The following is an 18568-nucleotide window of genomic DNA, read 5'->3' as shown; positions in this document are numbered from 1 at the left end:
CCATTCTCCTGCCCTACCTTCAGCCCTTAATAAACAGACTTTTAATAAACTCCTTAATAATCAGACTTTTGACCATTCTCCTGCCCTACCTTCAGTGCCACTTCCAGAGGAGCCTGTGCTGCCAGCCTCTTGAGGGCTGATAATTTAAATGAAATGGCTTCGAGGCTTTCCTATTTTAGTACTGAGCTTTCTCCAGTTGGCTAAGTCAGTTGCCGCTTGCCTAACACAATGTCTCCCAAAACTGTGTTACTGTCTCTCCTCCTCTTTTTTCTTTGTCTTTATTGGTTTATGTTCTGGTAGTGCTTGAGGAGGGGACAGAGCTAAATGCATATATTCAATCTTCCATCTTTAAATAAAGTTTCACCAACATGAGTTTTTAATTGCTTATAAGGCATTTGATCACACTTGTGAAACAAGTATCTGTGTGATCTGTGAGTCCCCATTTCACCGTAATTCTTTTGTTACATTGTGGGGCGAGTAGGTGGAAAGCCCCTGGATCAGTGGTTAAGACACTTGGGTTCCATTCCCAGATTTGCTACAGACTCTTTAATCCTGGGCATCCTGCCTTGTCATTATTTCCGTTCTATAAGACTAGGGAATTGAAAAATGATTTTAAGATCTCTTTTTACCCATAGATTTATTTCCAAGAGGCTGAGATAATTGTGTGTAACTGCACACCAGAATAGGAAACAGAGTTGTGGCAGCCAATTGAAGAAATGTGAAGTTAAGTTTCTCCTTGTATTTTTTAGTCAGTCTCAGTAATTCTGACATTTTCAAAGTCAAGTAAAATTGCAACCCACATTTCCTGAACAAGAGCTGTTAAAAGGTTAAAAATTGTGAATTTTTTTTTTCTCTGGTCTATTTTCAGCTGATAAGAGTTCAGCTCCAAAGCACACTTGGATTCATGTTCTCAATAGCCAGATAAAATGTTAGTTTTGAACAGAAGAACAGGAAAGATTAATAGAGAAAGAGGTCTGTGTGTTCCTCTTTTGCCCTCTGGCAGGGATGGCCATCCTGGAAGCACCCTTCAGGAAATGTGTCCTTCCCATCAAAGCCATGTTTGAAGAGATAATATGCCCATCTCTGTGTATTTTTTTTCTCTTTTCTAAGTTGCTGCTTCTCAGCTGGATGGAAAGACAAAGTGGACATGGCATGTCACCGTGACTTTGAGTGACGAGTTTGATCACTAACCCAGTGTGCTCAGCTGTGGTCAGTACAATGACTGAGGAGAAAATGTGGTTGTGAGGTCAATGACCCTGTGGCCTACAGACCAAAGGTCAGTGCTTCACAAATTGCCGCATACATGGGACCCAACCCCTCACCAAATCCAGCACCGAATCTCCATCAGTCAAGGTGTAGGAATCATTTTGCATAGTTCCCCCAGTTATTGTTATATATTTGATTCTTGCACTGATTCTGGGAAACCATTGCCTTAGGGACAGGAAGCCAAAAAGAAAATTGGAGTCTTGAATATTTACAGAGCTCAGAAGAAAAACCCAGCAGAATGGAAACTGAGCCTGGCACACCGAGTCAGCAGATGCTGTCGTATCAATCGTAGAAACTGTTTCAGGCTCTCACTGCCTTCCTCTACTCCACACCCTCTTGGCCTCTCAGTAGATCATTTTCTTAAATCAGAAAGGAAAGGAAACCTGCAGGGGCTACTGCCTCAACGTCTTTTATCTCCCTCCCTCCAAAAGTGCGTATACATTGTGTGCATGTAAATTGTATTATATATGTGTTATATATATATAGTATAACAAATATATGTATATTTTATATGTAATGCATATATAAACACATGTTTACATTCATCTTTGCTTCTCCCATCTGTCATCTTTCTGATAAATGTTAATGCCTTCACCTATGCCTCTCTCCATCAGTGATCCTCCTGTGTTTTTCTTTCACTCTTTTCCATCAACATGTGTATATGTGTATGTGTGTGTGTGAATAGGTAATATGAATACAAGTTTAATCTTATAAAACAAGGCCCAAAAAATGAACAGAAATATACCTTCCTCAATCCTACCGTATTTATTCATTCAGTAAATATGTATTAGGGTCAACTGTGTGCAAAGAGTCTAGATAACTACTGAGGTTCTACAGCAAACTAAATAGGTACAGCTCCTGTTCTCATGATGCTTGTAGTCTCTTTTTAACCAGGCTTCTTTAAAAATCATTGGTCTTATCTTATTTTTTCCCATGTTATTCCATTCCTGTGTTGCTATAAAGGAATACCTCTGACTGAGTAATTTATAAAGAAAATAAGGTTATTTTGGCTGACAGTTCTGCAGGCTATACAGGAAGTGCACTGTTGGCATCAGCTTCTAGGAGGGCCTCAGGGATCACACAGTCATGGCCGAAGGGGAGGCAGCGTGTCACATAGCGAAAGGAAGAGCAAGAGAGGAGAATACCACACTCTTTTAAAACAGCCAGATGTCATGTGAACTGAGCAAGAACTCATAAGCATGGGGATGGTGCTAAGCCATTCATGAGAGATCTACCCCCATGATCCATTACCTCCCAGTAGATGCTGCATCCAACATTCAGGATTACATTTCGACATGAGATTTGAAGGAGACAAACAACCAAACCATATCATTCCCCATTACAGAAATAACATCTGTTTGTTATCTTAAATTTGAAAGTGGTTTCCTAATGGGAAGCTATTAAAGTATTTAAAGCAGAAAAGTACTGGGTCAGAATTTTATTTTCAAAGGTTACTTTGGCTGCTGAAAAGGTAAATGATTAAAAGGGGATGAAAGTTGCTGGCAGGTGGGCAGTCAGGAGGTTGGTGCAACAGTCTCAATAACAGATGAGAAGAGCTTGGCAGGATGAGATGAAGAGAGGAAGACAGTCAAGAACTCTTCAGCACCATAGGAGAGTGAATGTTTGGCTATGGGGGATGCAGAAGGGAGGCTAGTCAAGGATGGACAAGGATGGCTTGACCATCCAAATAAGTGGGAGTGCCATTTATGCAGACAGGGAATACTGAAGAACAGCTTTGAGTGTGTGTGTGGTTGAGGGGGAAGCATAAGTCCTGTGTGAATATAGAGTCTAAGATGCCTGGGACATTTCCAAGAGAGATGTTGCATAGGCAGTTGGACACATGCATCTGTGGCTCAGAAGAGATGACTGAAATAGAGCAATGCATTTGGAACCTTTAGTCTGCATGTGTTAACAGTTGTCAGCAGACAAATTAAAGAGGAGCAGGGCTTGGATGAAACCCTGCATAGTTTCAGAAGTCAGGGCACAGTCAGGGAGGAGGCACCAATGGAGGAAATCAGAGAAATGGAAGACCCTCTAAGAGAATGAAACCAAGAGGAGAGAGTCTTCGAAAAGAAGTCTTGGATAGCCATGTCAAAGCTCATTGAGATGTCAAGTAAGGCAAAAATGTAAAGCAGGCATTAGGTTTAACAGCAGCATGCAAGTCACTGTGGACCTTAGAGCTGGCTGGTGACTGATGGAGGCTGAGTCCATGGTAGAGGAGTGCCAGCGCACTTTGACCCTTACCAGTAGTAGTAAGGACTATGTTATAATGCAATAGGTGCAGTGGAAAGGCTGATTAAAGTTGTTTTAACTTTTTTGATAACCTTTTATCTTTATTGTTTTATTCTGATTATAAAGCAATATATTTTACAATGAGTCGTTGTAAACGTTCTAAACATTAAAAAGTACAACTGAGAATCATCTCCATATTTGCATTCTCTCATATATAGCCACTATGAATAGTTTGAGGTGTATCCTTCAAGATTTTTCCGTACATATGCTATCGCTCACTCTCTCATACACACTTACGTTACAAAAATTGGCTTTATTGCTGTGTAGTCTGCCAAAGTTTGTGTTTTTGTTCTGTACATTATAGACATGTTACTCCCTAAAGTAAACACATACTATTCTATTGTGCTGTAGTGTTGTCTGGATATTTTAGTTTTACTTAGAAATTTTGGTGTCTCTCATAATGTTACACTCAACATCTTAACGTGCTTATGCATATTTATATCTTTCCAAATGTGTACGGGAATTAAGTAGAATTTGCAAGGTCAAAGTGTAGGCACATTTAACATTTTGACAGTGCTACATTTCCTAAGGAGGGGCTTTTTACTTTTTTAAGATGGAATAAATGTGAACATGAAAAATGTTGACAAAGGTGAAAATGAAGCACAGGTTGAAGTCACAGTAAAAAGTGCTGTGTAATCTATAGCAAGAAGTCTTGTGGGAATGGGAGCCATGGCTTAGGAGGAGGCTTTGGGCTCTGATCAGAGGGGATATGCCACCTCTCCCATGAAGAGGAGTGGGTAGATAGGACAGAGTGGGGAAAGGCAAGGTCCTCAGTTACTGCTGTATTTCCAGAGCTTGCCCAATGCTAACATGTTTAGCAAGAGTGCCACAAACGTTTATTGGTTGAAGGAATAAATATAATTTGGTTGATTCAGTTATATAATGTTTCCATGTAATAGCATCTATATTTTCTACTCTGTCTATGTAATGGGAGCTAAGATTGCCTACTGAAACTAGTGAAGGAAGAGTTAGATTTAAAAGGCCCTTCTTACTTAGTGAACCCTTCTGGTAAAGTCAGACAGGACTGGTAGTCTAAGTGTTTCTCATCTTCCTTTCCAGTCAGCCTGCAGGGCCTGTTGATTCTAATACCTTAATGTCACTGGAATCCATCTATTTCTGTTTATCCCCACTCCCACCATCACTGTTATTCCAGGATGGGTTTTCCTGTCACAACAACCTTTTAGATTGTCTCTTACTTCCTCTTACGCATCTGTCAGGACGTGGTTTAGGGGTGTCAAGGCCAAAGGAAAACTTCCCCTTGGCTTTCTGAAGGTTTGCTGAAAATCACTGACGAGGCAGATTAATGGGAGAAAAGGCATACAAATTTATTTGATCATGGTTTTAGATGATATGGAAACCTTCAGAATGAAGACCCAAAGATACAGGGGAAATTGTCCATTTTTATGCTTAGATTCAACAAAGTATAGACAGCCATGTAGAAACACAATCGGAAAAAAGGGTCTGATCTAATGCGAATAGGCAGAGTGAGGAAACCCAGCAAGGCCTCAAGACACTTCTTGACCTCTCTGAGCAGCATTCCTTCCTTCTGGGTAAGACTTTCTGGAATGTGGATTTTATGACCTACAGTCAAACAATGGAGAACAGATAAGTACTTTGTGACCAGATTCTTCTGGCCAGAATTTCTTTATCTCTACCTTTCTGTATAATTTTGTAAAAAAAATCCCTCAAAAGGAATTCTGGCTTCTAGACCCACCTTCTAGTTTCTGTGGCCAGCCTCAGGGGAGAATGGAATTGAGAGACAGGCAGGCAGGAGAAGGTCAGAGAAAAACTTTTGCTTCTGAGGCTGCTGCTAAGGCCTTTATTTTAAAAGGGGTGTGGTTGCTGATGTCCAACAGCAGCTACCTCCTCCACCTCCCAGCCAGGCTGCTCTCTTCTTGGGCTCTCCGAGCCCTGTGCAGGCATCTGTTCTTCCCAGATGGTCACTGGTATGTTTTATTTACCTAAAGCCCTCACACATAAATACATTAGTGACTGTTTTCATGTATCTAAGACCTACTTGAATGTTTAGCTCATCCTGCATGCTAAGTAAATGATAGTTATTATGTGTGAATGTCTGATGCCTATATAAATTTGGCACATGAAAGGAAAGGACAAGGACAGAAGCAGGCCTCAGATGAAACCTCAAAGGACCAATAATTTAAGACATTTAATCCTGGAACAAGCCTCAGGATTATTACTCCCTAGGGAGGGGCAATCTGAGTTATATGTCATTTCTATTATTTCTATAATTAACATGTTAAGTGCATATTTAAGAAATTTCAAGTAGCTTGAATCTCTAAGATGATTTAGCTATATTCAGATAATCTGTTTATTTTGTAAGATCTCAACTAAAGAACTAAATTGTGATATTTTCTAGAGTAAAAATGCTTGAATTTTCTTAGCTACGCCTGGCCACCTGGAGAATATAATCACATGATTGAGGTCTGCATTGGGATTCTAGAAGAAATGGCCTTCACAAACCTATTAAATACAGAACTTCCCAGTTTGGAGGCAGTGTTCCTGCCTGCCATGCATCACCACACCCCACCCCATCTACTGGGGAGAGTAGTAGGAAGTAGTTACCAACTGGCAACTGAGTATAATTTCAAGTTACAGAATCAACTATCGAAGTATAATGAAAGAAGAGACATGAGGAGTTGATTATTTGTGGAGAAAACAGCATAGATTCAAGCCCCTTATAAAAGTTGTATATTCAGAGTTGAGAAATACTGCAGTAAAAAGGCTACTGAGGCCAGGCATGGTGGCTCATGCCTGTAATCCCAGCACTTTGGGAGGCCGAGGTAGGCGAATCACAAGGTCAGGAGATCACCAACATGGTGAAACCCCATCTCTACTAAAATACAAAAAAAATTGCCAGGTATTGTATTATGCGCCTGTAGTCTCAGCTACTTGGGAGGCTGAGGCAGGGGAATTGCTTGAACCCGGGAGGCGGAGGTTGCAGTAAGCCAGGATTATGTCACTGCACTCCAGCCTGGCAACAGAGCAAGACTTTCTCAAAAAAAAAAAAAGCCATCACAGCTGCTACCCCTTCAGCAGTAAGAGAATGGCTGGGAGCCGATCTGGATGTCCTGCTTCTGAAAAGTTACCTGAGGCTACTGGGCTGTAGAAGGCTGAACAAGAATAAGGCTTCTACTGATAGGGTTGCTCTTGACTCCTTTCATCATTTTACCTCTGAGCAGTGGCAGCACAATGGGCAGTGGCTGGATATGAATTTATTTATACTTTTATTAAGAGAGATCTCATCGTGTTGCCTAGGCTGGACTTGAAGTCCTAGGGTCAAGAAATCCTCCTGTCTCAGCCTCCTGAGTAGCTGGGACTATAGGTGCATATCACCACACCCAACTTGAATATGAATTAATAAAATCTTAACTGTAAAGGCATTCAGTTATATTTGGTCTAAAATAATACCCTGAACTAATAAAACATCCATCCAGAAGGAATTTTTATTGTTTCAGTCCATTATTTAACCGATGACTTAAAAAATATCCATACATTCAAGATTTAAGTAGGGGGTATGATTTGGAAATACAACAGAGAATGCATAAAAATGGAATTTAGATAGAGCTAATGTGTTTGAGTTCTCCCCACTTTCAGTATTAGACCAAATTTACATACGGTTTTCCATATCTTCAGTGTGACGTAACATTAATAAACTATCATCAGCAACTTTATTTCTCAACAGCGATCTTCCTAAAGCTGTGTACCCCTCTTTTAAAAATGAGAAGAACGTCAGGCAGGCTTAAGCATGACATTTTTTTCCCCTCTCATTTGCAATACAAGTAGCTCATGTTTGTCAAATGTTTATTATGTGTAAGTAACCAGGCTAAACACTTTACATGCCACAACTCATTTTATCTTCAAGACAACCCTGAGGGAGAAATACTAGTCCCATTTTCCAGGTGCAGACACTGAGGGAGATGGGAAGGTTGAATGATCTGAGCTCCCGTGGTTAGGAAGTGGTAGGTCTGGGATTTGCATTCAGGTCTGTCTTACTGCAGCAGCCAGCCTTATATTAGTTATGGATTCATTTGGTCAGTCATTCAACAGATTAATGGTGGAACATCTAACATGGCCCAGAACTATCCTAGGTGTTTGGGATTCAGCCGTGAACAAGGTGAGATCTCTACTCTTATGGAACTTACATACCTAATATGTAATTACTAATGAAGTGCTAAAGGAAAGTACATCAGGGCAAGGTAACAGAATGGTGGCTCTACTCTGGGCCTGCTTAAATTAGGATTTCAGGGACAACCTCTCTGAGATGGGGATATTGAACAGAGAGCTGAATAATGTGGGAGAGAACGCTACCTAAGACTGAGGGGGCAGTGTAATATAGTGGTTAAAAGCATAACCTGTGAGCTCCTGGGTTCAAATTTTGATTCCACTGTTCATTAGCTGTGTGATCTTATGCAAAATACCTGACTTCTCCATGCCTCTTCATCAGTGATATGAAGGTAACTGTTGTACTTTTCTTACCTTGCAGAATTGTTGTGAGAATGAAATGCATTCGTATATGAAAAGGACTTAGCTATAGAATAGACACTGGAATCTATTGCACACTCTTCAGTGTGAGCTGTATTATCTATAGAAGCCCTATGGGAATGGTGAAAAGTAGTTGGCTTCTGGGTAGGTTTTGAAAATTTGGCGGACGGGATTTACTGAGAAATTGGATGTGGGAGAATAAAGAAAAGGAGTCAGGGATGACGTCGGTAATTTTGGTCTGGTTAATTTGGTGAATTTGGGGGCATTTACTGAGTGGGAAAGGCAAGGTATAGCAAACCTCTTTTGAGGGGAAGACACAGTGGAAGGTAGATATGTTAAAACTGGGATGCTTCTTGATGTGTTTGTCTTTTGTTGTTCATTGTAGAACATTTGGAAAATATCAAGTATTAAGATAATAAAGATCACCTGACATCCCACTACTTATCCTTTTGCTTACATTTTTTCCCCCATACAAGTCTTAGATCATATAATACATACAGTTTTTAAAATTATATACCCTTCAGTTTATTGGAAAATGGTTCATGGCAAGGGGGAGAGTTAAAGTATAGGTAAAATGATAAAAGCCCCAGTACCACAAGAGGCCCTCCCCCTGTCAGATGGTCGTTATGGACCAAAGCCTCACAAGAGCTCTCCCTAAGGACAGCAGAGCATGTAGCAGATCTCATTCCTGCTCACCCATCTAAGTGTTAGAAAGCACCTATTGCCTGGTACAGCCTAGCCTACAACAGCTAAAAGATTATTTTTTTTGAAGCTACACTTTTTTGTGTGTGGTAGTAAAATACACATAATCTAAAACTTACCATTTAAATCATTAAGTGTCTAGTTCAGCTCTTAAAAGCATTAAGTACATTCACGTTGTTATGCAACCATCACCACCATCCATCTCCAGAATCATTTGCATCTTGCAAAAGGTTGTTACTGAAACTACCAATTAAACAATAACTCCCCATTTCCCCTTGTCCTGGCAGCCTCCATTCTATTTTCTGTTTCTGTGAATATGACTATTCTAAGTACCTCATATATGTGGAATCCTACATTCTTTGTCCTTTTGTGACTGGTTTATGTTACTTAACCTGATGTCCTCAAGATTGTGTTGTAGCATATGTTTGAATTTTCTTCCTTTTTAAAGCTGAATAACACTCCATTATATGTTTTGTTACCCATTCATCAGTCAGTGAACACTCAAATTGCTATTATAAATGTTACTATGAACACGGGTGTCCAAATATCTGTTTGAGCTCCTACTTTTAATTCTTTTGGGTATATATTATAATGTATAACATTTTATAATCTACTTTTTCATATAGAGATATATATTGCTGAAATTTTCTGTCATGAATAGTCTTCTATAAATTATTTTAAATAATTATATTATATATAATCATATAGCTGTATCCTAACTGATTTAAGCAATCAAGTATTTCCTAGAAGTAGAATTATAAGATCAAAGGATATGAATTATTTTATTTATTTATTTATTTATTTTTTGAGACACAGTCTCACTGTGTCTCCCAGACTGGAGTGCAGTGGTGCAATCTCAGCTCACTGCAACCTTCACCTCTCGGGTTCAAGCTATTCTCCTGCCTTACCTTCCTGAGTAGCTCAGATTACAGTTGCCTGCCACCACACCCAGCTAATTTTTATATTTTTTCCTGTAGAGACAGGGTTTCACCATGTTGGTCAGGCTGGTCTCAAACTTTTGACCTCAGGTGAGCCACCCGCCTCGGCCTCCCAAAGTGCTGGGATTACAGGTGTGAGCCACCACGCCCGGCTGGGTATGAATAATTTTAAAACTTTTGCTATACTCACCAAATTGCTACCCAGAAAGCTTATACCACCACACACTGCCAATATGTGTTTATTCCCACCACCTTTGCTAATATTAGCTATTAATGACTATTTTCTGTTCATTTGGATTAATTAATTAAAAGTGGTATATCAATTCTGATTTTCCTTTTATCCAAATTTAGGATTTACTTTCTGGGTTAGAGTTTATTTGTAGCTGATCACTGGGGGAAATACTGATTTGGTAAATACTCAATCTGTGAGATGATTAGAGGAAGTGAGACCCTATGGGTCTTTCCCTTTTCCAGCCAATTAGTTTTTCCTTCGAAGGTAATTGGCCAACCTTTTGCTCTGTGTGTATATGACAAGCAGCTAGACTGAGGTTTTGTGTAATCTGTTATTGGATGCTGAATATATTCTTAGTTTTTACAGGTTCACAATTCCTTAGAATTCAAACATCCATAAAGTGCTGAAAAAAATTTTCTGGTAATTCATTTGGTTATAAAATTTGACAGAGCTGAACTCATTTGATGTAGATATCTGACCTCAGCCAACACAAGACTATGTACATTTTTCAGTGTCCTCCCCCTCATATGAATATTTATATTATCTGGCTGCAAAATATGAATGTGTTTGGGTAAGATGTGCTGTTCCAGACTTCACTGGGGATGCATTAGTAATGGAGACAATATATACATGTAAAAGTTTTTTTTTTTTGTTTGTTTGTTTTTAAATTCTGAAAAATTCTAAATTCTGAAACACTAGGTTTTGACATCACAGGTTTTGGATAAGGTCATGTGAACCTATAGCGGTTTTTTTTTTCTTTCATTTTTATGTTCTCATTCCTTCTGGGCAGCAAAAACTGGTTTTGAAATCAGGCCTACTCTGATAAGTTAAGCATGAAGTTATGACTCAAATGTGCTTTGAGGTGAAAGACAATAGGAATTTAAAAGTGGTGTCTTCTTTTATCCCCAGGACATGTACAATCACTATCATCTGGGAACTGACAGGTCAGTGACTAGAACCAAGTTTCAGCTAAGCCATAACCAGTTGCAAACCCAGAATAATGTTGAACTGCGAGCCCTGAGGGTCTTAGGAGATCTGAACCAGTTAGACTGTGAAGCAACAGTAGTAGTGTTCCAAGATGTTATTGGAACAGTTAATACTGTTCGTCTTTTATAGAATATTAGCTGTCTAAGCCAGGCTTTTAAAATACCAAAGTGGCAAAAACATTACTCTTCAGCTATATATTTTTAATGGTAAATCTAAGTTTTAAAAAATCTGTTTATTAAATGCTAAAAGTTGCAGAAATGAAAAAGCAGATCCACAATTTCATGTGAGATTGCAAGTGGTCCAAATAGCCAAAACAATTCTGAAAAAGAATGAAGTCAGAGGATTCATGCGTTCTGATTTCAAAACTTAATGACAAAGCTATAGTAATCAAAATAGTATAGTCTTGGGTACAGATAGATATATAAACCAATGGAATAGAATCAAGAGTCCAGAAATAAACCCACATGTCTATGGCCCAACTGCTTTTTGGAAATGAGGAAAGAAGAGTCTCTTCAATAAATGATGCTGCGACAACTGGATTTCCACATGCGAAAAGAACAAAGTTCAATCCCACCTCACGTCATAGACAGAAATTAACTCAAAATGGATTAACCCAAATACAAGAGCTAAATTCATGAAGAAAACATAAAGGAATAGCCGGGCATGGTGGTGCATGCCTGTAATCCCAGCTACTTAGGAGGTTGAGGCAGGAGAATCACTTGAACCTGGGAAGCAGAGGTTGTGGTGAGCCGAGATCGCGCCATTGCACTCCAGCCTGGGCAACAAGAGTGAAACTCCATCTCAAAAATAAACAAACAAAACATAAAGGAAAATCTTTATGACCTTGGATTTGGCAGTGGATTCTTAGATATAACATCAAAAACATAAACAAAAAATTAAAAATAGATAACAGGACTTGACAAAATTAAAAATGTTGGGGCATCAAAGGATATTAAAGTGAAGGCAGCTTCAGAATGGGAGAAATATTTGGGAATCAGATATCTGATAAGTCTTTAATGTCCAGAATATATAAATCACTCCTGAACGCAACAAAAAGACAGACTCAGTTGGAAAATGGGCAAAGGGCTTGAGCATTTTTGATGTTTTTCCAAAGAATATGTACAGATATCTAATAGCACATGAGGGAATGCTCAACAGCATTCACCATTAGGGAAGTCAAAATCAAAACCACCATACCACTTTACACCTACCGGGATGACTACTATTTTTTTTAAAATCAAATAAGAACACACAAAATAATAAGTGTTGGTGAGTATGCAGAGAAATTAGAACCCTCATACATTGCTGATGGGACTGTAAAATGGTGCAGGCATTGTGAAAACAATTTGGCAATTCCTTAAAAAGCAAACATAATTATATGATCCACAATTCCAAATCCTAGATATACACCCAAAAGAATTGAAAACAGGGACTCAGATACTTGTATAACAGTGCCCATTGCAGCATTATTCACAATAGCCAAAAGGTGGAAACAATGTCAGTGTCCATCCACAGATGAATGGGGTAAACACAGTGTAGTATATCTGTACAATGAAATATTATTCCATCATAAAAAGGAACAAAGTTCTGACATATGCTACAACTTAGATATACCTTGAAAACATTATACTAAGTGAAATAAGTCAGAAACAAAAGGACAAATATTGTATAACTCTATTTATATGAAATATATTAAATAGGCAAATTCATAGAGATAGAAAAAAGATTAGAGATAACTAGGGACTGGGGAAAAGGGGTAGGAGAAATGGGAAATTCATGCTTAATGGTTAGAGTTTCTGGGGTGATCAGAAATGTTTTAGAAATAGTGGTGATGGCTGTGCAACATTGTGAATGTAATTATTGCCACTAAATTATGTGTTTAAAATGGCTAAAGGGGCAAACTTTATGCTTGTATGTTATGTTACTGCAATAAATATTTTTTAAGATGGTAAGAGAACTAATGAATTAACGGTGAATCTGGTAGGTTTGCAGTGTACATTGAGTTTTTCTATAAAAGCATTAGGTTAAAGCATTAAGCAGTTGTGTGTGAGAATCAATAATGTGATAGTTGTTTCCAGCTCTTCTGAAGGACGCATGTTTAACTTCTAGATGTATTTTTAGAGCCGTACTGTTGGGGCAGAGGAGGCTTGTGGGAATAGGGGAAGAGTTTATAAGCTGAGCTGAAACAACACCAAACATGGAAATGTTACAAGGTGGAGAAATTGTGCTTGCTGAAACTCTTCTCAGAAATATTGCTGTTTGTGGATGATAGAAATCTTCAGAGTTGTCACTAAAGGTAGAGGTAGGAGGGTGAGAAGCGTCAAGAACTCACTGAATTGTCCATTCCCCCTTTTGTTCTGCTGTGGAATGTTTTGTGCTGCTGGTAAGAACATGTTCCTATTTGGTGAGTTGCTGGAACAGTGAGCAGTGGGCAGAGTGCAGGGGAGGCTCCTTTTTTAATAAATATTGTCCAAATATTTGATGAGTATTTGGTCTTGAAGGGAAACTATATTATTAGTCTGCTTTGTGTGTGTGTCACAGTATAGTGCAATGCAATATGGTTCTGGAAATAGAAGCATTCTCTTATTATCTAAGCAATTACATTTTGAGGAATTGAAGAGCACTAGTAACTGTACTGGAGTGACAAATTTATAATTAATTTCATCATTTGTTTATTTTCTCATTTATTGAGCATCTATTATATGGAAGGTATTGTTTCAGGTTCTTGGAATATAGAGTTGAATAAGACAATGGCTTACCCTCTAGGAGCTCATGGACTAGTGGAGAAGAAAAACAATGACCATACAGTGTGATAAGAAGGATCAACACCTATCTTTTCCCCAGATTTTATCTTCTGTAGTGGTGGGCAGTTGTCAAAAAGTAACCATGTGATAATTTTGAATTCTGTTCAATGTGATCTGCAAATTTTGCTTATAAAAATCACTCTTTAAAAAAAAAACAACAACAACAAAAAAAACTTTTTTCCTATAACTGGATGTCCAATTGAAAAAATACTGTATTTTACTTTAGTTTAGTTTAGTTTAGTTTTTTGAGACAGCATCTCTGTCGCCAGGCTGGAGTGCAGCGGTACAATCTCAGCTCACTGTAAGCTCCGCCTCCTGGGTTCACACCATTCTCCTGCCTCAGCCTGCTGAGTAGCTGGGACTACAGGTGCCCGCCACCATGCCTGGCTAATCTTTTTTTTTTTTTTTTGTATTTTTAGTAGAGATGGGGTTTCACCATGTTAGCCAGGATGGTCTTGATCTCCTGACGTTGTGATCCACCCATCTCGGCCTCCCCAAGTGCTGGGATTACAGGCATGAGCTACTGCACCCGACCAGAATATTGTATTTTAATAGCCGATAATGCAATGCTTGAGTTTTTGGCTCCACCTATAATAATATGGCAGGTTTTAGTAGATATCCAAATTAGTGCTATAGGAGCATGAAGTGGAGGCAGGTAACTTAACCTGGCACATAAGCAGTGACATTGAAATAAAAATTTGAAGAAAGAGTAACACAGGGGGTATGGGAGTGTGCATTCCAGATAGGTAGAAAATACTTAAGATGAGGTTGAAATTAAAAGGTTGTAATTTAGTGACTTACCAAAATATTGGTATTGAAGGAAAGAGAAAGGTTAAGAATGGCTCCCCCTTTTGGATTGGGGAATTGAACTGATGATAATAACATTATTCAAGAAGGGTAGCACAGCAAAGGGGAACCTTTGAGGAAAAGCAATTTTTACTGGAATGCAGAGAGAATATTTATTAATTTTCTGAATTTCCAAATGTATAGTACTGGACCCTGGCCATGAGTAAAAAAATGTTCTTACCCTGACAAAGTTTACATCTTCATGAATGACTTTTTTTTCCTTCTTTTTTTAAGAAACAGTAGCTGAAGTGGGAATAATTGTAGAAATATCTTTGTTGAGAAGGGGGCTAGGTGCAGGGAGGGAGGGAAAACTTCTGCCTTAAGATAGATGGGAAAGACAGAGAACTGTAACAAAAACTATCAATTCGAATTTGGAATTTGCATTCTAGAAATGATTAGAAGAGACTGCCACTTTTTTTGTTAATGTAAATATTAAGTCATTGAGTTTACTTGCCAGTAACAAACTGGGGTAAGAGACTGATCCATCCAGATTCAGACATTTCCTGATTGACATTTCTTTTCATTAGAAACAAGTAACCAACATTGCCCAGAACGTTGTAGTTATTCAAAAATGTTTGCTGAATTAATGTTATCCCCTTCTATGCTTAAATTTATTTTAATATTTTAAAAGGGAATGAAGGACAGGGATTGTCAAGGTGGAAGTCAGAAGGAAAAATTGGTGCCTAATGAGGCAAAGGATGATAAAACGTATTAAATATTGAAGTGAAAAATAGTGATAGCCAATATTTATATAGTACTTAAGAGTCTTCAAATCAGTTTCATATATATGTCAGTTAGCTTATTCTCCACAGTGACCTTCTGATGTAGGCATTATAATCTGCGTTTTATTGCTGAGGAAACAGACTTAGCGTTAAGTGATGTGCCTGAGCCTCAGGGCTAGACCACGTAGCACTCTTACAGCTCAAGTCCATTGTCCTGTGTAGCAATACATAGCCAGCATGCTCTTGAAAGCTACGCTTCTGTCTTTGTATTTTATGTTTTATTACTGACATTCTTTGCATTAATAATGACTGAGTGGCTGTATTTTAAAATCTTGTTGTAATATCACAAGGCCTATACTCTTCAAGCCTACAACCTCTTGCTAATATAGGAAATAGAATTTCTCTCACCTCATTGTTCACCAAAATATAGCAAAACCTGTTAAACTGAGACCAGAGAGATATTGGAACCCCTTAGAACAATTATGACTACCAGAGAATGATGCAGGAGGAGCAGGCGGGCAGGGATAGACTCAGCTGAAGTGATGTGGAGAGTGAGACTGGGCAGGCCCAGCAATCTGGAAAGCACGAAGTGACGGGAAATGGTGGGCCCTGTATGTGGTTGCTTTTACTCTCTTTTTTTATTTGTTTATTTTGTTTTGTTTTTGAGATAGTCTTACTCGGTTGCCCAGGCTGGAGTGCAGGGGTGCAGGGGCCCAATTTTGGCTCACTGCAACCTCTGCTTCCTGGGTCAAGCAATTATCGTGCCTCAGCCTCCAAAGTAGCTAGCATTACAGGCATGTACCACCACGGCTGGCTAATTTTTTTATTTTTAATAGAAATGGGGTTTCACCACTTTAGCCAGGCTGGTGTCGAACTCCTTACCTCAAGTGATCCGTCCACCTGGCTTCCCAAAGTGCTGTGATTACAGGCGCTTTTTAAATTTATTTTTATATTTTTATTTTTTGAAACAGAGTCTCTGTCACTCAGGAGGCTGGAGTGCAGTGGCGCGGTCTCAGCTCACTGCAACCTCCACCTCCTGGTTCAAGTAATTCTTGTGCCTCAGCCTCCTGAGTAACTGGGATTACAGGCATGTGCCACCATGCCCAGCTAATTTTTGCATTTTTTTGTAGAGACAGAGTTTCACTACATTGCCCAGGCTGGTCTCGAACTCCTGGTTTCAGGTGATCCAGCCATGTGGTTGCTTTTAGAATAATGACTGGTGAGTGCTAGCATTCAGGTCAAATATCAGATGTATGCTGAGATCCGGTTTTCAGGAGTAGCTATCAAATGGAAGAAGAGTTTCAGGTACAAGACAGCGTGGCAGATCTCTAGACATCCTGCCCAATCTGGATATGTGAACATATCCTCATTCACAAGGTGATACGGGCTATCGGGCTATTCCTTCGACATTTCTTTAGTTGTGTACATTGACTAGATTACAGAATTCCTGAGGTTAGATTCTGTACCCTCCTTATCTTGGTATCTGTACTTACATCATCTAGCTCAATCCCTGGCACACGAATGTCTTTAGCCACTTGCCAGAATATTCTATCTGTTTACCCTGTGGAACTTTCCCATTAGTTCTAATTGTGAATGCTATATAAATAAGTTTCACTACATTGTTTTTTTCTTTTTTTTCTTTTTTCCCAATTGTGTTAGTCTGGCTATATTGAAGCAGTTAGTTGCTGATTTTTAAAATTTATACATACAATACTATTTTAATTTCTTATCAACTTATATCTAACATCAGGAGTTCCTTGGATTCACAGCAGCTCAGGAGACAAATGTATTTTAAAGGATGTGCAATTTTGGAATCAGACAGGTTTAGATTCCCATTATGTCACTTTGCGTGGTTAACTTCATGCAGCTAATAAACTTAATTATTCTTCATCTGTGAAAACAGGGACAAAAATAGGATTAAATAAAATAAGATATTTAGAAGTACCAGGCACAAAATACTAGATACATTTCTGTTTACGTTTCTTCATATCATTGAGTCTGTTACATGAACTTAATTTGTATTATATAGTGCTTTATTTTTTTTTTTTACAACATGCTTGTGAATTGTCATTTGTATCTTTGCCCAACTTTGTGAGATAACCAGGGAAAGTAATGTTATCACTAGCTTTAGATAAATAAACTTGAGAATAAGCACTGCCAGGGATCATGCAGCTAAGAAATTACAGAATCAGAACTTGAACCCAATCAATCCCCTTAGTCTATACCCAGTGCCCTTTGTGCCAGGCCCTGGTATACTTTTACTTGCTCTCTCTGTATATATTCACTATCTCTCTGATAATTTTAATGGCAACCAATCCCCATAACAGATGAGTTGTTGGACCCAGCCACCTGCCATGCTTAGTGCTAAGTTGGATAAATTGTGGATGCCTAATTCTGATTATCTTTATTCCTAGGGCACTACATATTAGGTATTTGGGGTTTTAACCATGAGTTTCCTGAGATCATTTTGTGTTTTCTCATAGATAATGGATTGTCTAAGTTATCAAATTGTAGACAATGGCTCTTTTTTTGGCCAGTTTATCTAAGTCTCAAAAAACTTTGCTGTATAGATTTTCTCTTTATTTTGCAATTGGGACAATGGATGTTAGTTATTCCATTTCTAATTGGTAGACAAGTAATCATGTGAACTGCGACTTTCTGCTGAGGCTTCCAGTGTTGCATTATTAATATGACTGGGCCTCTAGAAATTTCTTTTGGGCCCTTCATTTTGGACTATCAAGTAAGTCAGAATTGGTACCACCAAGGACTTTATTGCTTCAATTTCACGGTACTAAATGCATTGATAAAAATTTTTAAAGTATGCCTTTATTTTTTCACTAAGTGTTATGTAATTAATTCTATTGAATTTAGGAAAGGTAGCCATTTAGTGTGTTTTGTTTTTGACCCAAATCATCAATCATTCAATGTTTACCTATAGTAATCCAATTGATAGTATTCTTACAGTACTTTGTAAATCTGTCTAGTGTGGCACTTAGAAATGACACTAAAATTAACATTAATTATGTCTCAGCTTTCTTTCTTCAAGAAAACGGAACCTTGTCTGGTTCTTTTTGGCTTCCTTAGGGCCTTACAACAGTGTCTGCAAAAATATAAAGTAGATTTTGATGTTTGTTGAACCTGATTTTGAACTACACTTTCATTGTGCATCCATGCAAAATCCCACTAACATATCAAGACCAAGGTTTTTGTCATATTAGAATAACTAGTTTTTAGTTTTCTAGTCAGCCTTTTGATGAACAGATAACAAAGAGGTCC

General features: G+C 38.4%; 1 protein-coding gene across 5 annotated transcripts in view; it reads left to right on the top strand.

Moving 5' to 3' along the window:
• ANO6 (anoctamin 6) overlaps positions 1-18568 on the top strand; it is a 236138-nt gene that overhangs the window by 69811 nt on the left and 147759 nt on the right. The window contains exon 1 of one of the 5 annotated variants that reach the window (XM_011936062.1): positions 12845-13303. The exons of the other annotated variants lie outside the window; for them this stretch is intronic. Within the exon in view, the coding sequence (XP_011791452.1) occupies positions 13186-13303 (118 nt within the window). The 5' untranslated portion in view covers positions 12845-13185. Of the gene's footprint in view, positions 1-12844; positions 13304-18568 lie in introns of those variants that run through there. 5 annotated transcript variants of the gene reach the window in all.

Source organism: Colobus angolensis, unplaced genomic scaffold (assembly GCF_000951035.1).
Source record: "Colobus angolensis palliatus isolate OR3802 unplaced genomic scaffold, Cang.pa_1.0 Scaffold150, whole genome shotgun sequence".
In the NCBI taxonomy this organism is placed as follows: domain Eukaryota; kingdom Metazoa; phylum Chordata; class Mammalia; order Primates; family Cercopithecidae; genus Colobus; species Colobus angolensis.
Note: the sequence above shows the minus strand (reverse complement) of the source record. Positions and strands in the feature narration are given on the sequence as shown.